Source organism: Actinia tenebrosa, unplaced genomic scaffold (assembly GCF_029948245.1).
Source record: "Actinia tenebrosa isolate PJP-AT-01 unplaced genomic scaffold, QUT_ActTen_1.0 PGA_scaffold3__52_contigs__length_22856419, whole genome shotgun sequence".
NCBI classification, from domain to species: domain Eukaryota; kingdom Metazoa; phylum Cnidaria; class Anthozoa; order Actiniaria; family Actiniidae; genus Actinia; species Actinia tenebrosa.
The window spans coordinates 14,805,381-14,829,881 of NW_028292580.1; the positions used below are offsets into that span (position 1 = coordinate 14,805,381).

Below are 24,501 nucleotides of genomic sequence, written 5' to 3' on the forward strand. Positions count from 1 at the left end.
AAAATGTGGAATTGGCGGGAATTTTATTTTCGCGCCAAAACGCGCGCACACATGACATGTCACCTTATCCGTGACATGAGATAATGTGTTTTTTAATTATCCCCAAGAGAATGAAACTACAAAAGACATGACTAAATAAAACGAACAATCTTATGAAAAATATTACGTTCGTTAGGCCTTGGGCAAACGTCGAAGTTTCCATGCACCGAACTTAATTACATCAAAGAATGCCGCTCATTATCACCTGATATCCATTGTTTTTAATGAGTTCGGTGCATGGAAAGTTCGACGTTTGCCCTAGACCTTAGACTAATATATGTAGCTACAACAAAAAGCGCTAATGAACCAACAAAAGGCAAAGAGCAAAGGATTCTTGGAAGATTCTTATCAGCATGTATCTTTGAAATGAGCTGAGGAAGGCGAATTTGGAAGCCAAGATAAAACGCGTTTCGAGGACTCAACAAAGAGAACAAACCAAACCTAAAGAGATGTGATGCTACAGAGGAGAGGAAACGAAGTACTGTAAGTTGTGAAGATTATATAGATTATTTATATCTATGTCTGAAGGCAGGAGTTGAAATTACACTACAAAATGCAACACGTTCTGGAATCTACGTCATATCATTTGCATTTTGATATTTAAAATGCTTATATCTCTGAAAATAGAAGACCAACACAAAAAAACTGCAAACATACTACTACACTGTTTACATATAAGTGATTTTGAAAATATAAATTTTCCCTTGATATACACTTTACGAGTTTATGACATGCAATACAGCACATAGGACATCCAATTGACGCCGCATATTTTGGAGTCCCCGCGTATGTTTGTAAATATATTTTGCATACGGGGAAAAACACCCATTCCGCACAATGTAAAAAAATAATTTCTAAGAGTTGTAAACTGCTTGTACCAGGTTTTATTTGCTGTTGTAAGGTCGTCAAGTCCGTAGTACCCACTCTCCAATGCATTTTGATCATGGAACGCCTGGAACATACATTCATTCGGCACCGAATACAAATAATATTCCAACTCTCGCCATCTCCCGTTTTATCTGAATATTTAGTACGTCGATCGGAGGTAAAAATGGTAGATCTAGATATACAGTGACTACTAGTGATCATCCTTTACGAGGATATACTGCTCACGATGCTGACTAATAATTGCTTTACAAAATGCAGTGGTTACTGGTTTACGAGAAAGTAACCACATACAATTATTTGTGCTTTACAGGGCCGTAACCCGGGGGGGGGGGGGGGGGGGCACATGGTGCACGTTCACCCTCCCCCCCATAAAAGCTTTAAAATTGCAATTTATTCCGTTTTCTTTTTTTCTTTTTCTTTTTCTTTTTCTGTTTCTTTTTCTTTTTCTTTTTCTCTTTTTTTTTCTTTTTTGCTTCTGCTTTATTTTGGTTCTGCTTTTTCTTGGTTCTGTTTTTTTTAGTTCTGCAAATCATTGCCTGTGCACCTGGGAACGAAAATACTCGTCCACAGTCTCTCTCGTTTCAATATTTTCAAGATGCGGCGAAAACAAGTGAGACTGTGGACGAGTATTTTGGTTCCCAAAGCATGCCGGGTCCAAGTTTTCGGGACCCATAAGTCCTTTCGGTCATTGTACCGTTACAGTCTTTAAGCGTGGAGACGGAACGGCCGAGCGAGAGACTGTGGAAGAGCCTAGGTTACGCCCCTGATTTACGAGGACGTTACGCTGAACACACTGTAATTAATGCTTTACAATGACGTTACAACATGCTGTAACTACTGCTTTACAATGACTTTACAACATGCTGTAACTACTGCTTTACAATGACGTTACAACATGCTGTAACTACTGCTTTACAATGACGTTACAACATGCAGTAACTACTGCTTTACAATGACGTTACAACATGCAGTAACTACTGCTTTACAATGACGTTACAACATGCAGTATCTACTGCTTTACAATGACGTTACAACATGTAGTAACTACTGCTTTACAATGACGTTACAACATGCAGTAACTACTGCTTTACAATGACGTTACACCATGCTGTAACTACTGCTTTACAATGACGTTACAACATGCAGTAACTACTGCTTTACAATGACGTTACAACATGCTGTAACTACTGCTTTACAATGACGTTACAACATGCTGTAACTACTGCTTTACAATGACGTTACAACATGCAGTAACTACTGCTTTACAATGACATTACAACATGCTGTAACTACTGCTTTACAATGACGTTACAACATGCAGTAACTACTGCTTTACAATGACGTTACAACATGCAGTAACTACTGCTTTACAAAGACGAGGGCTCATATTTATCTAAGGGCCCAAACAGATAATGAAATACAATATGGAAGAAATTAGCATGAAGTATCCTAGGCCGTTAAGCGCTTAAAATGACATTTGCATTGGAGAGCCTTATCATCGGGATTTTACGGTATATAAATTTGTGAAAAGAAAATTTGTAAAAGACAATTTTAATTTGAATGTGTCAGTCCATTGTTTCATTAATATTAGAACCATTCATTATTACAGTAATTAAATAGCGTAACTGTGACGATTCACTAACTATTTTTTAATCAATTGGTAAATATTTTTTATTATTTCTTTTTATTTGTTTTACATGTTTACTTTTTTAATGTAATAACATTTTGCTAATTCCTCTTTCTTCGAGCAATTCCAAACTTATCCTGCTATCCCGCATTTATCCCAGGGTTTTCGAATAGCCCGTGTATTTATCGTTATTTTTGAATAATCCCGCATGTATCGCGGTTTTTTCGAGTAATCCCGCGTGTATCATATCATCGTATCTTCAGGGTTCTTTTAGACTAGATGTGCATCTTCCACCGAACATAAATATCTGTTTGCAGTAAAACCCACGTCCACATCTTGGGCAGGTCGGCTGACTTGACTGTGATAAGAGAAGAAAACAATCATACTAAAGGGACTAAAAGATGCGCACGCTTTTTCCGGTAGTTTTGAAAAGCGCATTAATTTGAATAAGCTAAGGTTACTTTAACTTAGTCACGGAAAGAAGCCTTTACATTTTATCGAGGCCGGCTGGAACAACTCCTTTCCTGATCTACGTCGAGGCACGGCTATTGAACGTCTCACAGATCGAATTAGAATTTAGCGTGGTTTTTTTTTGCGGAGGGACGAAAACCGGAAAACCTGAAGAAAACCCTATAATCAAGGTGGAGAAACCTATATTTATTAATAAACTCGAATCCGATAACGTCTACGCTATTCTTGGCTCCCATAGCCAGACATCACTAAGAGGATCTGATATGGATGCGGAAAACATCTTTAAACAGTAATGATAAAAGGGTAAAATTTACACCATGAAAAGATGAAAAAACTTACCGACGTTTCGGACGTTTCGATGCTCTTTTACTTCGACGAAGGACTAGTGCCCGAAACGTCAGTAAGTTTTTTCATCTTTTTATGGTGCAAATTTTACCCTTTTATCATTACTGTTTCATTAGAAACACCGACGCAGCTCACACTGGTTTTTAACTAGTTATCTTATCTTCAAACAATCACTTGGTTTATAAAAGGTGGGATATCGATATATATCTTACCACTCTGCAATATTCGCCATCTTCGAGGTCTTGTTTACAGTAACCTTGATCACCACCAAAGAACGATTTTGAACAACACTCGCCATCGCTGCATTCACCATCAATTTTACATTGTTTCAAGAACTATAAAGAAAGAATTAAAATTTGTACTAGGTGTTTGATAAGCCTTCAAGGCAGCAGGTTCTCGTTCTAGGCCGGCACACGAAAATAGTCGTGAAAATGACGCGTGGTCTAAAATTTTCATTTTAAGTGAGTATACGAAAACCTTCCGTGCATCGCTGCACTCCTCGAATAGACAAGCCCCTCTGAAATCCAGGGTAGCCCTTCTCTGACGAGGATGGTCAGATTTTCTTCGGAGTGCTCGGTTTAGTCCAGACTTTTACTTACTCCGGGATTACATTCTTTATCCAAAAATATCGGAGTCGATTATCGTTATTTGATAAATCTATTTTCAGATTATATTGTACACTACCTGGTCTTGCGCGGCTTGCAATGTAAGAGGCACCAGAATAAGAACGATAAACAGCGAAAGAGCAGTTCCCTTCACCATGATTGCAGCTTACAAAGTGTATTGGCTGTGCAGCAAGTCAAACAATTTATATGTGACACACTACTCCGTCAAGATAAATAACATTTTAATTCTCGATTAGCCTTTTTGACAGACTAAAAGCAAAACTAGAGTGTTTGAGCCTTTACGTTGCTAACTTGGAAAGAATGTATGTAAATGATTTGACAAAATAGACGCAGGTTGATTGGCTGACATCAAATTTCACCCGAAAAAGAATTCTCCTTCTACGACAGATTAAATGGGCACCTGGGGTTTTCACTCCCTTTGACGCTATCTATGATTACCACGATTTCAACTCTAAATGAAACAATTGAAACTCTGAGAGACTCTAATATATAAATAAATACGCTTGAGCGAGACAAATCAAAATTTGCTCGAGAATAATACTGGTATAATAAGCCTGGGAGGTTTTACTACAATTGAACTTACAACTTGACTGAGCACTACAAAATGTAAGCTAATTAAAATAACACAAAAATTGTCAACATTTCAATTAAGGGAAATTTTAGTAAAATCTGGTTTATAAAAACTTGAGCAGTGACAAAAACAAGCTTAAAATAAAATTGAAATAAAGTCAAAGGCAAACCTTTTTGAAATGCACAATTAAAGTAACTATAAAATAACTATATAACCTTCAGAGCTTGAGGTCTGGAGGTCCTTAGGATCTCCACGTCTGTTTCGACTTCTCTCTGATCCGTGTAGCTTCAGCTTTGAATACTCTTAAAACAGAGCACTGATGGAGAGAGGGGGTAAAGTGCGCACCGTCGGCTTCCATTGATAACAGTTGAATTTCAACTGAAGGAGCTACCGACGTTAAATATAGGTACTTTACCTCTTAACCGCACTCAAAGGTAACACATTTGACAAAAATTCAGTAAGTGAATTTTTTCTTTGCATTTAATTTATCGTTATTATACTAAACCAAAAAATATATTTTCAAACGACAGGCGAGGCAAAGAGACTGAATAAACACCTTTGATACGAACAAACTATACTCATATTGTTTTATTCGACAATATATTTTAGATTATATCAGTCAATATTAGAAATTATTCGGTAATATATTGATTTTTCATTAATCACTTTATCAGTTGAAAATTTAATAAATTGTTTAGTCTTTTTACTCCATCTAACGTGATATTTCTATCTCTGTCAATATTAGTTCCTTTCTTGTCAAATGCAGCAATCTCAATTTCACAAAGTAGCTACATGAACTGAACGTTGCCAGAAATCACGAGCGTGAAGAGTGTTGTAAATCTGATACAAAATTGTGTTCATTTGCATAAACTTTAAGTTGGATTTTCTTGGCCAGATTCACTTTAATTTTGAAAATTTTAGTGAAACACAAAGGAACTAACCTAGACGTTTGATAAGTCATATACGGTATTCGTGTCCGTGTTGTATGCATATCTGATACAACACGGCCACTCATACTGTATATATTACTTATCACACTTGTGAATTTCCTCTCGCTTTCTGATTGGTCTAGAGCCGGGAAAAAGGGAGGACGATAAAATTAAGTTAACAAATCACGAACGTGCTTGAAACAGTTTTTCTTTCAAATTTCCCCTTGTTTTTATTGTAAAATTATAATTTTCCTGTGGTAAAAACACAATTTTTTCAAGTTTTCCTTGGTATGTTTTCTTATTTACCTTTTTTTTGTCATCTAGCTACGCCTCGTGAGTCCACGACACATTTTGACGGCTAGATGACAAAAAAGGTAAATAAGAGGTTAAACATCGAACCAAGGCAGCTAGGCCTTTCAAACAACTATTCATACAAATTACTAATTAGAATATATTTTTTGTAAATTTGTAAAGGTCGCTCAACCTCAGATTGACGCAATGATTTCCCATTTCAGACCACGTGCAGTTTATAGGTGTCACTCCCAAAACTAACTTTTTTTCAATAACAAAATTTGCATATATCTTCTTTCGTGAAATCGAATACCATAGCTACAATTTTATAAATAATCACCGTGGGCTCTTACCCGTGGGAAGAATACAAAATGGTTTTTAACCTCACCCTGTCGCTTGGCACTAAATTTCACTACTCTTATCCCCTCCCCCCTGCGGAGAAAACGACAGAGAGGGAGATCAGTACGTCAAAGGGATTGCATGAACTCTACGTCCCTCTGGATAAACTCCTGTGTTTATCAGTAATTTTTTTCTGTTGAAAAACAATTTTGCGCGCAAATTTAAATTTACTCTTTGAAGCCTTTATTTTACCGAATATCATAAATGTTTTTATTTATTTCAGAAGAGAAATTCTTTATTAATTCCTTTGCTTCCTGATAGAAAATGAGAGTAATGTTAATTCATTGAAAAGTTCAGAGCAGGCAGAACTGATCGAAACTAATTTCAACATAGTACTTGTGTGGAGTGAATATGAATGAGGAATGCACTACTAAGAAGCCTCGTATCCAAGGATGCATCAATACATCTAAAATATGCCATTATCTTGTCCATAAGCTGACTAGTTATCAGCAGTTCTTTATACCACCGTTACCATTAATTGGCTTTTCACATTCAAAGACTGTGATTGGCTGGTGTCTATTTTCTAGCTTTGTGATTGGTTCGGTTTGCTGGAAGCCATTTTACGATAATTCAAACCATCTGTTTCTGCTCACATAACTTCATATCAAGTTTAAAAAAACGGGAGAATAAAATTTTAAAAAGTTTTTGAAATGTTAAAGTATTCGAGTTAGAATTTTCCGATGTCAAGTCAGCAAAATAACAGATTCATGGGTGAGAGGGTTTGGGTTCCGTGAAAAAAAAAAAATCTTTCTAATAAAGATTTTCTTGGTTGCTAATCATTGCAAATTAAAATTACTTAAAAAATTCAAAAAGCTATATGTTTCAATTCCGGCCTTTTCGATGTACCGCTTCTTATTAAATCGATCAATAATTCGGTAAAAAAAGAAAAAAAAAAGAAAAAAAAAGAAAAAATCGGTGTTTAGTATTTTCCTCGTGACATCATGATCAACAGCAACCTTAACAAAGAAGTTTAAAAAGGTCAGTAAAAAATCATGATTGGTCATGTCAATGATTTTCGAATTTAAAAATTCATTTCGTATATGCTTTGAAAAAGCATACATAAAACAATAAAGGAATATCAATGTTGTGAACTACCGAAGTGTTTTCTTACGAATTGGTCATAATACGTTTCCATGGTAACCCCTATTATTCACTAATTATATTATATCTCATCGAAATTGTTTTCCTTAATTAGTTGTCGGTTGTTTAAATATGTTTTTTAGGTTAGCTCTAGTGTTAAAAGCTGCAGGGATCAGTAGTATAACAATTGCAAAGAGCACTTTATCTTCCACGAGCTACCTCAGAACATAACTCTGGTTTTTGACGATGATGAATGCATCAATACTCATTGTAGCCCTTGTGGCCTGTTTTGTCTTTTTGAGTGGCACTTCAAACGCGGTAAGTAAGGAAGAAACAGTTTTATATTGCAATTTTTTTTATATATTTCTCATGTTAATAGATAGATAATCGGCATAGCTGGTGATAATTTTCGACTTTATCCACAATTGATATTGCAGTCAAGTAAGGGGTTTCTCTTTTCTAAATCAACCTTCTTCTTTCTCTTACACCTTTGCTTTCTACAAACATTTTATGGACAAAAAGTTTCTCCCTTTTCTGCTTATGTTTATGTCACTGGATGCTTTTTCATGGTTCCTTTTGCATAGATGTATTCTATTGAAGGTTTATCTCCATCTTTCTTTCTCTATTTTCTTTTTTCTCTTTAGTACCCTTTTCAGCCTCTCATGTTTATCCTAAAATAATTTTCTTCTTTTCCATTAGCTCTTCTCTTTTTTTCTATTCTTTTTAGTTTTCATGTTTCGTTTCAGTGTTTAGGGCCTACCCAGCTGAGCGTCTATCTTTCTTTCTCTATTTTCTTTTTTTCTCTTTAGTACCCTTTTCAGCCTCTCATGTTTATCCTAAAATAATTTTCTTCTTTTCCATTAGCTCTTCTCTTTTTTTCTATTCTTTTTAGTTTTCATGTTTCGTTTCAGTGTTTGCTTTTTCTGGGCCTACCCAGCTGAGCGTCTTACGTGATTCCTCTTCTCAGCTCTTCTTAATTTCCTGCCTCGACTTTTTTTTCTGTCTTTCGTTTCTTTTCCTACCTTCTTCGATTTGTTTTTCTTCCTTTTCGCTGTTCACGATATCAGCCATGCCCTTATTCAACAATAATTTGTAGAATGTTTCCGACGGCTTATTCCTTCTCTCTACCTTTCAGTGTACAAGTGACTCTCACTGTCCAGCAAGTTCGTGCTGTATGGTCTCAGCTTGGTCCAGGAAGGAAGGTGTATGCCGTGGTTTCTTATCTGCTGGTGAAATCTGCATGGTAAGATGCAAATACATGAGTGAAAGTCTTTCGTTCCTTTTGAGTGCCCCAAAAAAGGCCATACAAAAAGACTACCCTTGAGCAAGAAACTGGTAGCCAAATATCCCCCACTTTTGAGGTTTGTCCGCGGTCCTTGGATTGGTCATCGATTAGCGTGCTTCCATCGAGTTTTGGGTGCACGCGGGAGGCTGATAATCACGAAGGGAGCGAAGAGTGGCAGCCGAGAGGTCCTTTTTAAAAACATGTGTGGATGCACTAACTGGATTCAACTGATAGCAGTGTTAGCCAATCAGATTATCACGTTCTCACGCTCTTATAATATCGATGCGCTATCTGATTGGCTGGTTTAAAATATTGAACTAAATGTCGCAATATGATTGGTAACTGATACAAGTTTATCAAAGTGGTCCCGGTTGTATTATCTGCACAGTAATGAGTGCAACTCTAGCTTCTCGAGTGCTTAAGACCAAGTGCACCCAAAACTCGATGGAAGCATGCTCGAGCTCATCAATGACTAATGCTTTTATAACATCCATAGCGAAACCGTAAAAAAAATTGTTGATCGAATTTTTTTTTTTGTTCTAATGAATTCATTACATTGAGCGCGCTACTCCATCACAGGTCAGCAGTAAACCATCGATTTTTGGATCGTTTGCGCACGTTGAATTAACCAATTAACGGGAAAGTACTCCATATCGATATTTGATTAGATATTTGAAATATACAGACAAATGACGTACGATTTTTCAGACATAAAGTTTATCAGCGTGTAAGTAAGTGACCGGTGTTAAACGACACACGTCAAACGCACCAGGCTGTTTACCCGGACCGAAGAGCTTTAAAATGAAAGTCATTTGACATATGAAAACAACGATGTTTAAATCCATAAAAAAAGCAATGTCAAACACATTAACGAGCACAACATTAATCAATAAGCCTTTTCATAGTTTAAGAATCGATTCCACTGCGCATGCGATTTTATCCCGAATTTCTCACCTTCTTTTGTCTAAACCTTCTTTTGTTCTTAATTAAACAAAAGAAGGTGAGAAATTCGGGATAAAATCGCATGCGCAGTGGAATCGATTCTTAAACTATGAAAAGGCTTATTTAAAACTGTTAGGCAAACAGGAAATACTAAATGTTTAATCATTCTATTGTTTAGTCTGGAAATAACTGCCCAAGATGTGGTCCTGGGTTGACATGCAGCCAGATGATCCCCGCTCCGCCAATAGGGACATGCAAGAATACAGGAAAGTGAATACACTAATCATCTGACAAAACTGACTGGATGCTGCAGCTTATATGTTAACATTCAATATATTTTACTATGATTCTTAACGTGATGCGTGAAATTCAATTGCTTCTTTAAGATATTGTAAACTTCGTTCAATGAGCACCTCATTCAAAATAATTGAAACATAAAAAGTAAAAAGATATAATAAAATAAATAAATAAAGTCTAAAGGTATAAATTAATCTATTACTATTATATAGTGACAAGTGGGTACGGTTAATGCTTCTACATTTCGTCTTTTTATTGCTGCATTTGATGCACACTGTTTTCCATGTCCAGCATTTCATTTCTCTATTTTGTAAGCTCAGTGTTTCAAAGCCTTTGGGACTTGTGGTGATGCCTGTTTTTGCTTGAATAACTGTAAGACTCAGCTTTCAATGGCAACAATGCAGTATGAACGTAAAAATCTTCTGCCACAAGGATGACTGGATAACTTTAATTAACATTATTGAGAAACGCAGATTTCAAAACCTCTGAGGCTGTATATTTGTTTCTTTCTGAACAAAAACACTTGCTCAGTACTTCGTAGGTATCTTGTTCGACGTCTTCGGGTAATCGATCTAAGACATCGTCCTTCTTCGCGAGTCCCTGAAAGAGAAAAACGTGGGTTACGCTCTCATAAGACACCATACAGTAGGTAAAATATTTTGGGGTAGAATACGAACAGGAAAAAATGGATAAGACAAGGAAACAAGGGGATGAGACAAGGAAACAAGGGAATGAGACAAGGAAACAAGGGAATAAGACAAGAAAACAAGGGGATGAGACAAGGAAACAAGGGGATGAGACAAGGAAACAAAGGAATGAGACAAGGAAACAAGGGAATGAGACAAGGAAACAAGGGGATGAGACAAGGAAACAAGGGAATAAGACAAGGAAACAAAGGAATGAGACAAGGAAACAAGGAGATGAGACAAGGAGACAAAGGAATGAGACAAGGAAACAAGGGGATGAGACAAGGAAACAAGGGAATGAGACAAGGAAACAAGGGGATGAGACAAGGAAACAAAGGAATGAGACAAGGAAACAAGGGGATGAGACAAGGAAACAAGGGGATGAGACAAGGAAACAAAGGAATGAGACAAGGAAACAAGGGGATGAGACAAGGAAACAAGGGGATGAGACAAGGAAACAAAGGAATGAGACAAGGAAACAAGGGGATGAGACAAGGAAACAAGGGGATGAGACAAGGAAACAAGGGAATGAGACAAGGAAACAAGGGCATGAGACAAGGAAACAAGGGGATGAGACAAGGAAACAAAGGAATGAGACAAGGAAACAAGGGGATGAGACAAGGAGACAAAGGAATGAGACAAGGAAACAAGGGGATGAGACAAGGAAACAAAGGAATCGAACGAGACAAGGAAACAAGGGGATGAGACAAGGAAACAAAGGAATAAGACAAGGAAACAAAGGGATGAGACAAGGAAACAAGGGAATGAGACAAGGAAACAAGGGAATGAGACAAGGAAACAAGGGAATAAGACAAGGAAACAAAGGAATGAGACAAGGAAACAACGAGATGAGACAAGGAGACAAAGGAATGAGACAAGGAAACAAGGGGATGAGACAAGGAAACAAGGGAATGAGACAAGGAAACAAGGGGATGAGACAAGGAAACAAAGGAATGAGACAAGGAAACAAGGGGATGAGACAAGGAAACAAGGGGATGAGACAAGGAAACAAAGGAATGAGACAAGGAAACAAGGGGATGAGACAAGGAAACAAGGGGATGAGACAAGGAAACAAAGGAATGAGACAAGGAAACAAGGGGATGAGACAAGGAAACAAGGGGATGAGACAAGGAAACAAGGGGATGAGACAAGGAAACAAGGGGATGAGACAAGGAAACAAGGGGATGAGACAAGGAAACAAAGGAATGAGACAAGGAAACAAGGGGATGAGACAAGGAGACAAAGGAATGAGACAAGGAAACAAGGGGATGAGACAAGGAAACAAAGGAATCGAATGAGACAAGGAAACAAGGGGATGAGACAAGGAAACAAAGGAATAAGACAAGGAAACAAAGGGATGAGACAAGGAAACAAGGGGATGAGACAAGGAAACAAGGGGATGAGACAAGGAAACAAGGGGATGAGACAAGGAAACAAGGGGGTGAGACAAGGAAACAAAGGCATGAGACAAGGAAACAAGGGGATGAGACAAGGAGACAGAAGAATGAGCATTCTGCTGTATAAAATGTGAACGTGTCAAACACATCTTTGCTTCGCCTTCAGTACTGTAGAAAAGAATATGCAAGATTGGATGTTCATCTTACCGATAGAAATGCTTCGAAATACTTCTCGCCGAGCATTTCAAGTAAGAAGCAGCCTCCTGACCAAACATCTTTAGATGCTGGATTATGCTAGACAAATGGAAGATGTAAACTTAGTAAATAAATAACGAACGGCCAGCCAGTGAAAGGATTTTCCCGTCAGTTTTGATGCTTTCCCTCTCGCATCCTTTCCTTCAACCCTAAGTGAATGATGCCACAAAAACATTCTGGTAAGACAGTCAGTCGGGACAACAAACTTTAGGGTGCCCCATGCATGTGGGAAAAGTTTTTCGTTTTTGGAGTTGCCCTTTTGACTTGGTCACCTATCTTCATGCAATGGTTAATCACAGTAATCATAAGCACAGTACGTAATCACAGTATCATGGGCCCGACTACCGACTCTAGGACTCTACCCTGCTGTGCACATCAGCACGTCATGATAACAGGATGTTATGCTGCCGCATATAACACATCCCAAAAGTTGTAAAACTTGCACATACTTGGTTGATTCCAGCTGCTTTTCCAAAATCGCAAAGCTTTGCTTCCAATCTAAATGCAGTCAACAGTACGTTATTAACTAAAAAAAAGAAAATTACATTAAATATGAAAAGATTTTAGTCTGGAATATGATTTTCTTGTGATATGACGTGCTTTTGGTTGATTCGGATCACACTTTCAAATGCCGAGTGCTGACACATACTGTATAAATCTATTCTAGGTGTACGTAGCTTAAGTCTCTTTATGGGTGGCATGGGTGGGGTAGTAGTTTACTGCTTGCCTTTCATTGCTGTGGTCCGGGGTTCAGCTTGGACTAGATCATATGTGAGTTGACTTGGTTTTGATGTGTTGTTCTCTCCTGTGAGCGCATAATATTTAAAACAGCACTTTGCTTTTTGTTAATATATAAGAGCCACCATGTGGTGAATAGCTGAATTGGAAAACACACAGGAATCCCAGAATATCACCAACAAACCTTTAACATCATTGTGTACTATCCCCTTACTGTGTATAAACTCAAGTGCTAATAAGACATCTTTGAAGTAATTCGCACAGTCAATTTTATCAAGCCCATCCTGGTATTCCCTGTTTTCGATTATTGCATCGTGTACCGTTCCTCCTGTGAGCAAAAATTATTGGAACTTAAAATTTCACTCATTGTCTAAGTTCGCAAAAGTTAGTCCATAAATCCGAGAATGAATCTATTTTTAGAAAGCTCAAAGGGATCTACATTGTCTATCTATCATAGATTTAGATGATAGACTTTATTTTATCAAGGTATGCCATTCAGCAACGATGTTGGAAGTGCAGGTGGTGGTGGGATGGATTTGCAGCTGGCAGTTGGTCCTTAATCATAATGGATGCCTTAACAGTTGCACATAAGAAGACACATGCATTGGGATACTTTTCAAAACAAGGAATCTTATTCTCAAGAGAATGACACATGTTCTGACATGCGAAACTTTATGTCCAAGCTAAAGAGGTCTATACAAATCCTGAATTATGGGAGAAGAAGCATCCTTTCTTTTAGACATTTTATTGTCCATTATCTAATTTTATTCAAACAAACGTTTTCTTAGTTACTTACCCTCCATGTATTCCATGAAAATGCAGAATTTAGACTTGTAATACGTAGCACCATAAAGCAACACAATTTTTTTAGCCCCTTCGCTAATCTTCTTAACATACTTTGCCTTTGCTGCTAAACATAATGCCTTCAATTCCTCGTCATGGTATTTACACTTCTCAGCATAAGTTAAATAAATGTATAAATAAATAAATAAATAAATAAATAAATAAATAGATAAATAGATAAATAAATAAATATATATTAATACATATATAAAAATAAATAGACAAATAATCGAATAAACAAATAAACAAATAAATGAATAAATAAATGAAATTATAATATTAATCAAAATAAATTGATGGAAACAACTAGCCTGCATAGTGGCATTTGGGAGTGGGGAATGGGGACAAGGGAAGGGGAGGGGATATGGGAGTAGCGAGAGAGAGGGAGAGTCTGCGATGATCATATTGTTTCGGCATATTTCTTTCTTCACACTCCTGGAGAACAAAAAATTCCTATTGGTTGAGAGGTTTAGCACATCAATCACAGTGTGAGAATATTTTTTGATTGTGATGTCAACATGGCAGAGGAAATGTTGTCATAGCTCATGCTAGATCAATTCTAAAGAAAAATAATGGTAGCAGCTCTTGAGAGCCATCACAAGGCTAATTGGTTTATTTTATATCCTTTTTAAAATATTTAATTGCCCCATGCTTAGTTTGTTAATGTTAATGTTAATGTATATATCATATAACAGTAGTGTATTATATTCCTTTAGTGTTGCCCTAGCTAACACACTAGTTAAGTCTAAAACTTATCAAACAGGCACCCGCCCCCTTGTTGGCAACAAAATGACAACCATAGATTTTATGGAACCCTGCAATAACCTCTACAATGATCCAACTCAGGCAAGGTTAACTCCAACATTAAAAATGAATTAAAAATACCATTTAATACATATAGAAAAATAATAGAATTGTTTTTACCTTTTTCACACAAAATAGATTTTCTTTCCCTACTGGATGTCCAAGAAAGCACTGACCACTTGCACCATGTCCAATTTTCTCAGAAACTTTCCACTGTTCACCTTCTTCAAACCTAAGCTCTCCGCTCAAGGGTAATTTGTCTACTGGCCAACAGAACCCTCTACCATCAGGCTAATGTACAGGAATAAAGATAATTGCCTCTATTAATATAAGTAGCCTGCATAGGAAGTGTCCCTCTGGGCAGGAGGACTAACTGGGCCTAGATGACTACTGTACCTCCATCTTTGAACAGAGGGTTTCTATGCAAGGTATTAGCTTTTAGGACATCTCTTCAGGGTGAAATCAGATCCAGCTCAGAGTTTAGAATTCACCCTTTTTGAGTGTATGAGATGGAATCCCCAACTCACTAAATGTTTTTATTGAAAGGCTATAACCACTCATTTTATTGCAAGGCCATAGCCACTAGTTGGACAGCTGTCCAGTGTTTCAAAAAAGGTGGTGCTGTTTTTATCATGATTACACTGTTGGAGCAGAACATGTGAAAGGGTCCATTTTTTGTTCCATTTTCTCCAGAGGGACATTTAATCACTAACATCCCTCTGGATGAATAGTGAGGTAGGGATATTTAGTCTAAATATCACTCATGAATTTAAATATGAGGGGGGATTAGACTAATTGTCCCTCATGAATATAATACAGGGGCGGCGGAAGCGGGGGGGCCGGGGGGGCACTGGCCCCCCCACTAGATTTTTTGGGGGGGCCTGGCCCCCCCAGAATATAATGCCTCACACACACACACAAAAAAAAACGCATAAGATTTGGTTATGATTACCATTATTTACTATTTTGATATTACATAATTTTCTGTATCTAAAAAATATACGATATATCTAGCGACGACTTGCATCATTTTTGTGTCTCTCAACACAATTGCAAGTGGTTTAATGCGCGCAAAATGTTACTGATTGAAATATCACACATACACGTTTGTAATCAAGCTAAATAGGGAGGGGGGGGGGGGGGGTCATTTCAAGGTACCGTGAAATATTGGAGTGCCCCCCCAAAATTTTTCAGCTTCCGCCGCCCCTGTAATAATGAGGGATGATTAGACTAATCGTCTCTCCTCATTAATTGTGAGGCACTGTCCCTATAACAATCATGACTGGGTCTGATTGGCCCAGTACTACACTCTGTTAAAGTAGTCGTTGATCAGTAGTCATTGATCATACCTTCATCACTTGAAGGTGACTCTTTCTTATGAATTGGGACATAATAAGTTATCAGTATTTCCGAGTTGAAATAGCTCACTGTATACAGGTAACAAAGAAATTGCATGCTCATGATTCTCTAGAGTACATTGTAATCAAGACACTGTTTCCATTGGAAAAACTACCCATTGTTTGGGTGCATAATCAATCATAACCGCGGGATCAGTGTATACATTCCACTCTTGATTAACCGAAGTGACTATATATTTTAGCTTACCTTCTTTGGTATTCATAATATTACAAACTAATAGCATAACCTTTTTGGTGATTAGTGATTAAATGTCCCCTCAAGCCTTGGGTGGTTTAGTTCAAGTTGCTCTGCCTATGGCATCAGGTCCTTCAACAAAACCACCCTCAGCTTTCAGGGACATTTAGAGTGCCACTACTATGACTGGGGCCACTTAAAAAGCGAGATCCAATCAAATTGTAGAATGAAAACAATACAGAACTCCGCTACCCAAAGTTGGAATGTATTGTTTTTCATTCTACATTCTAATTGGTTCTCTTGTCTAACTGTCTAAGACGTCCCAGTTACAGTAGTTGCGCTGTAATCACTAATCACCCTTGGGTCATGCTATTTTTTTACAAGGGGGAAAAATGGTGGCGAAGGTAAAAAGTGATGTGGTTAAAACCAGACCAACTGTACTGGTGGTGTTATGGCCCTGTATTAAAATGTTTTGATAGCCTTAGTGTTGGTGGTGATACCCCCTCTGGGCCATGGGTGTGGCATTACCTTGTACTTTGGAATTAAGTGATTTCTGATTTCTTCAGCAATATCGGAGGGATCGTTGCCAAAGGCAGGGCTTGAAGATTTTGGACCAGCTGGAACTTCTGCACTTGGATCAACTTCAGAAACATTTTCTATACTTGCCTCGTGTTCTAAACTATCATTTGGTACTGTAGCATGAATTTCGTTACCAGAAGTTTCCACATTATTTTGATTGTAAGTATCATCATCTGTTTTCTCTTCACCGGAATTTGATTTTAAAAACCTATCTTCCAACGCATTTGAAACTGCCGAAGCAGCTGAAATTGGACGTGTCAAAGACTCAAAATAGTTCGCGCCATCTTCTTTTTGGCGAACATCAGTTCCGTTTCCAGACTCCAAATCATCCGTAAATTCTTCACTTTCTTCTCTCAAAGCATTGGTATTATTAGCATCTTGGAAGATATCTACGTCACTTTCATCCATGAGCTAAAAAATTAAACCCAGACATTTAAAAATTTGATGTTCTTTAGCAAAACCCGCGAGACTTCCGGCATATCGAATTCACGGAATGAACGGAATCAACGGAATCAACGGAATGAACGGAATCAACGGAATCTCTTTGAAACATATGGAAGTCAAACATCATTAAAATAAAGACAAATCAAATTAAAAGAAAAAGTAAAGAACTTCGTGCTCGGTCGTCCTCTAAGAAAAAAATTATATAAAACAACTCGATCGGAAACCCTATTATTAATATTATTATGATTTATCTACATAGAATGATTACCCAGGAAACAATGACATGTCAAAAACATAACTTTAGTCCAAATCATAGCTAACCTTGAAAGAATCTGTTCATGGATCCAGCAAAACATTGCACATTTTCCCATCGTTTTATGACAAGTTGGACGCCATTTTGTAAGCACAGGTAGCCCAATTTTCAAACACAGGAAGCCCATAGACATAAAGAAGAATTGGTTAGCTATGATTTGGACTAAAGTTATGTTTTTGACATGTCATTGTTTCCTGGGTAATCATTCTATGTAGATAAATCATAATAATATTAATAATAGGGTTTCCAATCGAGTTGTTTTATATAATTTTTTTCTTAGAGGACGACCGAGCACAAAGTTCTTAACTTTTTCTTTTAATTTGATTTGTCTTTATTTTAATGATGTTTGACTTCCATATGTTTCAAAGAGATTCCGTTGATTCCGTTGATTCCGTGAATTCGATATGCCGCGAGACTTCCTGATTAACTTCCTAATAGCACCCAGACTCCTGGATGAGAGAGGGTTTTCATTTGAAATGACAGGATATTAAAGATCAAGGTAGTATAAGGTGAGGTACAGTTTTTATTAAGGGGGAGTGGGGGGGTTGGGGAATTTGTAAAGTTATCAAGATGGTTGTTTTCATGCGTTACTGAGACAAACCAGCGGCAAAGGCACCAGGTCATGCAACCCCTGAAAAGTTTAAAAACTGAGACCCTCGGAAATGAGATTTCCAGAGTTTTGAGGGGGATGTATAACATTTTACCTAAGCAACTGGCTCACTTCCATCTCCGACCCTGTTTACCGGTATATCATTTATTTGCATTTTGAATGATTAATGAATAATGATTATTTTATGGAATAACTGGTTGGAAACCAGTTTGGTAAGACTTTTAAGAAAGAAAGCATGGAAAACAATCTGTTTCTAAAGTTCAGTGGAGATTAGACCGCACATGAATAGGTTCATATTCATTGAATCCTGGTGCTGGCATTGATTGCCGGTCAAATTGTCTTCGATAGGTAGTCACCATAGCATCATTTTTATTAGCATCATTGGCTGTCGTACACTTACACCTATTATTTGTTAATTATAGTAAAAATTGTAAATATTATTCAAGCTATATATATATATTTTTTTGTAATTCTACTATGTAAAATTGACTAAAAAACAATGTAAATAAATTAAAATTGAATTGAATTGAATTGATTGGCTTTCCATGTTAACATGTCTTTTGTGGACTTGGTATGTTGTGAAGGAGCTGGATGATCAGTGGTACTTATATATTTCCACCAAGACCCTGGCAAAAAAAAGATACGGCTACGCCTAGTGACACTTGACTCTTAACGCTTGTTAATCGTTCTTTGTATTTTCTATGGTGCGTCTATAACGCCATGGGCGCGCGACTTTCTGTTGTCTAATCGATAAATAGTAACAAGTGGATACGGTATAATATATGCTTCTACATTTCGTCTTTTTATTGCTGCATTTGATGCACACTGTTTTCCATGTTCAGCATTTCATTTCTTTATCTTGTAAGCTCAGTGTTTCAAAGCCTTTTGGACTTGTGGTGATGCCTGTTTTTACTTGAATAACTGTAAGACTCAGCTTTCAATGGCAATGCGGTATAAACGTAAAATCTCCTGCCACGAGGATGACTGTATAGCTTTAATTTACTTTATCATTGAAAAACGCAGATTTCAAAACATCTGAGGCTGTATATTTGTTTCTTTCTGCACAAAAACACTTGCTCAGTACTTCGTAGGTATCTTGTTCGACGTCTTCAGGTAATCGATCTCCATCTAAGACATTGCCCTTCTTCAAGAATCCCTGAAAGAGAAAAACGTGGGTTACGCTCTTATAAGATACCATACAGTAGGTAAAATATTTTTGGGGTAGAATACGAACAGGAAAAAATGGATGAGACAAGGAAACAAGGGGATGGGACAAGTAAACAAAGCGGGAGAAACTAGGAAAAAAAGCGGGATGGGACAAGGATGAGAAATGATGAGACAATTAGGAACTGACTGGACAAAGGACCAGGAGACATGACATGAAAAGTGTCTTTGGGTCCACGGAAGAGGGGACCATCCGAGACAAGGAAGCAAAGGGATTTTGGTGACAAGGGACGAGTGCATGTGGAGACAAAGCAGATAATGTTGGGATCATAATACCAGCAGAGGGACTGGCAACTGGAAACGTAACAAGGTTAGAGGATCATAATTAAGATAAGGCTATATATATTTATATAAGGGACCATGTAAACCAAAAGAAGGAGCATTATTCTGCTGTATGAAATGTTCACACGTGTCAAACACATCTTTGCTTCTCCTTCAGTACTGTAGAAAAGAATGTGCAAGATTGGATGTTCATCTTACCGACATTAATGCTTTGGAATACTTCTTGCCGAGCATTTCAAGTAAGAAGCAGCCTCCTGACCAAACATCTGTAGATGCTGGATTATGCTAGACAAATGGAAGATGTAAACTTAGTAAAAAAATAACGAATGGTCAGCCAATGAAAGGACTTCCCCGTCAGTTTTGATGCTTTCCCTCTCGCATCCTTTTTCTTTGCCCCGACTCCCCAATGTAAGTGAATGATGCCACAAAGACATTCTGATAAAACACTCAGTTGGGACAACAAACGTTAGGGTGCCCCATGCATGTGGGAAAAGATTTTCGTTTTTGGAGTTACCCTTACGACTTGGTCATCTATCTTCATGCAATGGTTAATCATAGTATCATAAGTACAGTACGTAATCACAGTATCATGGGCGGCCCAGTGCACAATTACATGTAGTAACAGAGTCTCCGATGTAAAGCTAGGAATTTGCACCCCTGGGGCTCGGTCTCCAGCCATGATGCTGGTGTACCGACTACCGACAGGACTCCACCCTGCTGCATGCACATCAGCACGTCATGATAACAGGATGTTATGCTGCTGCATATAACACATCCTAAAAGTTATAAAACTTCTACGTACCTGGCTGATTGCAACTGCTTTTCCAAAATCGCAAAGCTTTGCTTGGACTTTAGATTTAGTTAACAATACGTTATCAGCTGAAAAAAGAATATATTCTATTCTAGTTAACTATGAAAGGATTTAGACTGGAAGGATCTTCTTGTGAGATTGAGAAGATAAAGGAGAAGAGGGGTGTATTGCACAATGACAAAGTTCCCTACCGTAACCCTCTAGGGGAAATGTGAGAACGGAGAGGTACGGAAAAAACACGAGATAAAAAAGGTAAGTGATCAGTTTTCTAAGCTGTGATTCTTAGTTCGATTTACGCGAAATATATACATAATTTGTAATTGTTATAATTTTCAGTTGACACTCACCTACCTAACTTGACTTTAAAACAAGTTCACATCGTACAGAAAAATAAAGGTTTTTGACAACGGAGTCTAACAGTGTAGTTTTTAAATCAAGTAGCGCCCCAACACGAGGGAGTGAAACAAGGGGAGTACATAATATCTTGAAGACAACACTTCCTTTTGGCCAATATACAAAAGCCATCATGAGATGAATGCATACAGAAACGACTCACTAGCCAGTATTAAAAAAACAACAACAACACAGTAAGCCCCAAAACAACACCAACAAACCTTTAACATCATTATGTCTTATCCCTTTACTGTGTATAAACTTAAGTGCTAAAAAGACATCTTTGAAGTAATGCACACAGTCAATTTTATCAAGCCCATCCTTGTAATGTCTGTTGGCTTCGATTATTGCACGATGTACCGTTCCTCCTGTGAGCAAAAATTTTAGAAAACTTTAAAATTCCACTCACAGTCTGAGTTGGCAAGAAGTAATCTTTAGTAAGCTTTAATAATATAGTGTAGTGTGCATTAAGTGGCACAATCTCATCCTCAACCAACATTTTGTCTCATGCAAAACTGTCATTTATTTTGGTTTTCTTTGCAGATTTGCACATGCTACACTATATTACCGTATTTACTCGTTTAGACGCCACCCCCAAATAGACGCCGCACCTGGGACTAAAAATACTAATAGACGACGCCCCCGAATAGACGCAGATGCGGCGTTTATTTGAGGAAATGATAATTTATGATAAATGATAAAGAAAAAGCATATTTCAAGTTTAAACCAGCAACGGAAATTTATTTTCTTTTAGAACAATATTTTTAAGTTCAAAGTGACAGTACAAAGTTGTCTTTCAAGAAATCTTATCGAATGAAGTAATTTTTGAATAAAAGCCGCCCCCGAATAAACGCCGCAGCTGGACCACGAGAAGTTAAATAAACGCCACGGCGTCTAAACGAGTAAATATGGTACACTATAAGCTCATTCTGTACTACCATTGTATTTACACACTGACAATGGCACGACCAACATCAAATCATGTCTGGGAATAAACAATGTTGTCTTGATTCTTAAGCTTAAGCTTAATGTTTGCCTATTTCAGACCATGTGTCCAATTCCCTTTAATATTATTTCTTCGTTTAACAGTTGTGCAAGAGAAGCCACGTGCATATGGTTAATTTTCGAAGTATCTTATTTTCAAGAGAATGACACATGGTCTGAAATGGGAAACATTATGCCCAAGATATAGAGGTCTATATGAATGGGCATAGAGCATCCATGCTTTTAGACATCTTATTGTCCAATATCTGAATTCAATTCAACAAACGTTTTCTTACCCTCCATGTATTCCATGAAAATGCAGACATTAGGCTTGCAATATGTTGCACCATAAAGTAAAACAATATTTTTAGCCCCTTCGCTAATTGTCTTAGCATAAATGTCTTTTGCTGCTAAACATAATGCCTTCAATTCCTCCTCATTGTATTGACACGTCTCAGCATAAAAATGAATAAATAAATAAATAAATGAATGAATAAATGAAATGAATAAATAAATGAGTGAACGAATGAATGAATGAATGAAAAAATGAAAAAATGAAAAATATAAATGAAAAATACAAATATAAATGAATAAACACATATGAATAAATAAATATAAATAAAACATTAAAAGCAAATAGACTATTTGCAATAAACAGTCTCATGCTGATATATAATTTTGATAACCAATCAATTAGACCAAAGGTTTTTTGGGTGCTCTGCTGGATGGGGAAGACACTTTAAGTGCTTAATATCTTGAAATTGAAAGTATCTCATAATGGAAAAAAAGCAATAATTATTAGAATAAGGTTTTGGATATTACTGCATATTTTATAGTAACCCAGCGAAAGTCCGTTTGTTTTTAGGATCCTGTAACATTCATGTGATTATTTCCTGCAAAATGGCCTATACAAGCCAAACATAACACAAAAGTTTCCTTTTTGCCAGAAGACTGTGAACAAGGCACAGGCAATGACTGAAAGGGAAACATTTCATTGTGTCATATGTTCATCGTACTCCCATATATTTCCTTATAAGCCATACACAGGAAACTTGTTTGGGCTGCCTATGTCTAAAATAACTCTTTAATGATGATCCAACTCAGGCAAGGCTTATCAAAGGGACATCAATTTAATCCATTCAATCCATTTAATACAAGAGAAAAAAATAAAATTGCTTTTACCTTTTTCACACAAAAGAGATTGTTTTCTTTCCCTACTGGATATCCAAGAAAGCACTGGCCAACTGCACCTTGTCCAATTTTCTTGGAAATCTTCCACTGTGCATCTTCTTCAAATTTGTGATCTCCACTCAACGGTAATTTGTTGTTTGGCCAACAGAACCCTTTACCATCAGGCTAATGTACAGGAATAAATACAATTTGCCAATTTTAATATTAACTTTGTAGCTTGTGTACATAGTGGCCCCTCTGCATACTAAGTAGGGCTGAATACCTCCTTCTCTGATTCTTACTCACCCTTAGGCACAGTGTAATAGCTCTTTGGGAATCTCTTCAGGGTGGGATCCAGGCCAGGCTTACTTTTTTGAGTATATGAAATAGTCAAGTCCCAACTCACTAAATGGCTGGGAACTCCTCCCCTTTTTTAGTGAACTGTTTTGATTGTAATTTTAATGGTCTTTGGTGATGGTGATAAAAATAAATAAGTAAATAAATCACTTTTATTTAAGTGTCTAGTCGTTCTAGCACTTTCACACTAATTGGGGACACCGCTCAACTCACCTGTTGATTTTTACGGAGGGAGGAAACCAGAGAACCCGGAGAAAACCCTCGTAGCATAGGAGAGAACAACACATCAATCAAACTCAATTCACATGTGGCGACCGCAGGGCTCGAACCAGTGACCCAACCCGTTGGACTCACAGTGGTGAAAGACAATGTGTTAGCCACGAATGCCACCCATGCTACCCTCCCCCCTCTGAGTGTGGTAATACCCCCCTCTGGGTGTGGCATTACCTTGTACTTTGGTATTAAGTAGTCACCGTCATCCCGAAGTGGATTAGGAATATCTTCACCAACACTGACACAGCTGTATATATAACTCTTGCTTAATGAATGAGATGAAGCAATGGATTCCGATCCACCGTCAATACTAGATTGATCGACCAAATCTTCAGGGTCGTCAGTAGGGACTTCAGGAAAGCTCACATTTAATTGGTCGACACAATCAACATCAACTTCGGAGTCGTTTTTAGATATGTCTAATTTTCTGATTTCTTCAGCAATATCGGAGGGATCGTTGCCAAAGGCAGGGCTTGAAGATCTTGGACCAGCTGGAACTTCTGCACATGGATCAACTTCAGAAACATTTTCTATACTTGCCTCGTGTTCTAAACTATCATTTGGCACTGTAGCATGAATTTCGTTACCAGAAGTTTCCACATTATTTTGATTGTAAGTATCATCATCTGTTTTCTCTTCACCGGAATTTGACTTTAAAAACCTATCTTTCAACGCATTCGAAACTGCTGAAATTGGACGTGTCAAAGACTCAAAATTGTTCGCGCCATCTTTTTTTTGGCGAACATCAGTTCTGTTTCCAGACTCCAAATCATCCGTAAATTCTTCATTTTCTTCTCTCAAAGCATTGGTATTATTAGCATCTTGGCAGATATCGACTTCACTTTCATCCATAAGCTAAAAAAATAACCCAGACATTTAAAATTGATATATGAACTTTTTCTATAGCAAAATATTGACTTCCCATATTATTGTAGCCTGCGTAGCCAGGCGTTCC

General features: G+C 37.4%; 3 protein-coding genes and 1 long non-coding RNA gene across 8 annotated transcripts; 1 reads left to right on the forward strand and 3 right to left on the reverse strand.

Annotated features, from left to right (window-relative positions):
• The first annotated feature begins 220 nt into the window (after positions 1-220).
• On the forward strand, positions 221-9,804 carry LOC116298152 (uncharacterized). 2 transcript variants are annotated; one of them, XM_089035512.1, is made up of 4 exons: positions 221-522; positions 7,410-7,584; positions 8,402-8,509; positions 9,672-9,804. In XM_089035512.1, the coding sequence occupies exons 2-4, from the start codon at positions 7,513-7,515 to the stop codon at positions 9,765-9,767; spliced, it is 276 nt and encodes a 91-aa protein (XP_088891638.1). In that variant the 5' UTR covers positions 221-522; positions 7,410-7,512; the 3' UTR covers positions 9,768-9,804. The 2 variants fall into 2 exon arrangements, with proteins under 2 accessions (XP_088891638.1, XP_088891639.1); XM_089035513.1 differs by lacking the exon at positions 221-522 and adding an exon at positions 5,842-5,870.
• Positions 2,573-4,217, reverse strand: LOC148908726 (uncharacterized). The gene is made up of 3 exons (XR_016120623.1): positions 4,055-4,217; positions 3,583-3,705; positions 2,573-2,912 (listed from the first exon to the last, which is right to left on the reverse strand). It is a non-coding gene; the product is annotated as an uncharacterized LOC148908726 (long non-coding RNA).
• LOC116298109 (uncharacterized) lies at positions 9,637-17,561 on the reverse strand. 4 transcript variants are annotated; one of them, XM_031706489.2, is made up of 9 exons: positions 17,451-17,561; positions 16,635-17,096; positions 14,634-14,804; positions 13,663-13,816; positions 13,081-13,194; positions 12,856-12,933; positions 12,578-12,654; positions 12,081-12,167; positions 9,637-10,390 (listed from the first exon to the last, which is right to left on the reverse strand). In XM_031706489.2, the coding sequence occupies exons 2-9, from the start codon at positions 17,091-17,093 to the stop codon at positions 10,238-10,240; spliced, it is 1,293 nt and encodes a 430-aa protein (XP_031562349.1). In that variant the 5' UTR covers positions 17,094-17,096; positions 17,451-17,561; the 3' UTR covers positions 9,637-10,237. The 4 variants fall into 4 exon arrangements, with proteins under 4 accessions (XP_031562349.1, XP_031562364.1, XP_031562342.1 ...); XM_031706504.2 differs by having other exon boundaries at positions 12,578-12,626; positions 13,051-13,194; XM_031706482.2 differs by having other exon boundaries at positions 13,051-13,194.
• Positions 17,562-18,401: 840 nt separating this feature from the next.
• On the reverse strand, positions 18,402-24,498 carry LOC116298093 (uncharacterized). The gene is made up of 7 exons (XM_089035483.1): positions 23,721-24,498; positions 22,929-23,102; positions 22,043-22,199; positions 20,984-21,130; positions 20,361-20,437; positions 19,757-19,843; positions 18,402-19,208 (listed from the first exon to the last, which is right to left on the reverse strand). Exons 1-7 carry the CDS (start codon positions 24,396-24,398, stop codon positions 19,047-19,049), a joined length of 1,482 nt encoding a protein of 493 aa, XP_088891609.1. The 5' UTR covers positions 24,399-24,498; the 3' UTR covers positions 18,402-19,046.
• Between the last annotated feature and the right edge of the window lie 3 nt (positions 24,499-24,501).

Coding starts and splice junctions, on each gene's coding strand:
- LOC116298152 (XM_089035512.1), top strand. CDS start 7,513: ATGATGAATGCATCAATACTCATTGTAGCCCTTGTGGCCTGTTTTGTC. Junction 7,585..8,401: donor TGAGTGGCACTTCAAACGCG/GTAAGTAAGGAA, acceptor TCTACCTTTCAG/TGTACAAGTGACTCTCACTG. Junction 8,510..9,671: donor CTGCTGGTGAAATCTGCATG/GTAAGATGCAAA, acceptor TCTATTGTTTAG/TCTGGAAATAACTGCCCAAG.
- LOC116298109 (XM_031706482.2), bottom strand. CDS start 17,093: ATGGATGAAAGTGACGTAGATATCTTCCAAGATGCTAATAATACCAAT. Junction 13,817..14,633: donor ATCTATTTTGTGTGAAAAAG/GTAAAAACAATT, acceptor TATGCTGAGAAG/TGTAAATACCATGACGAGGA. Junction 12,655..12,855: donor CCGGACCACAGCAATGAAAG/GCAAGCAGTAAA, acceptor TCTTTTTTTTAG/TTAATAACGTACTGTTGACT.
- LOC116298093 (XM_089035483.1), bottom strand. CDS start 24,398: ATGGATGAAAGTGAAGTCGATATCTGCCAAGATGCTAATAATACCAAT. Junction 22,200..22,928: donor ATCTCTTTTGTGTGAAAAAG/GTAAAAGCAATT, acceptor TTTTATGCTGAG/ACGTGTCAATACAATGAGGA. Junction 19,844..20,360: donor AAGCAGTTGCAATCAGCCAG/GTACGTAGAAGT, acceptor CCATTTGTCTAG/CATAATCCAGCATCTACAGA.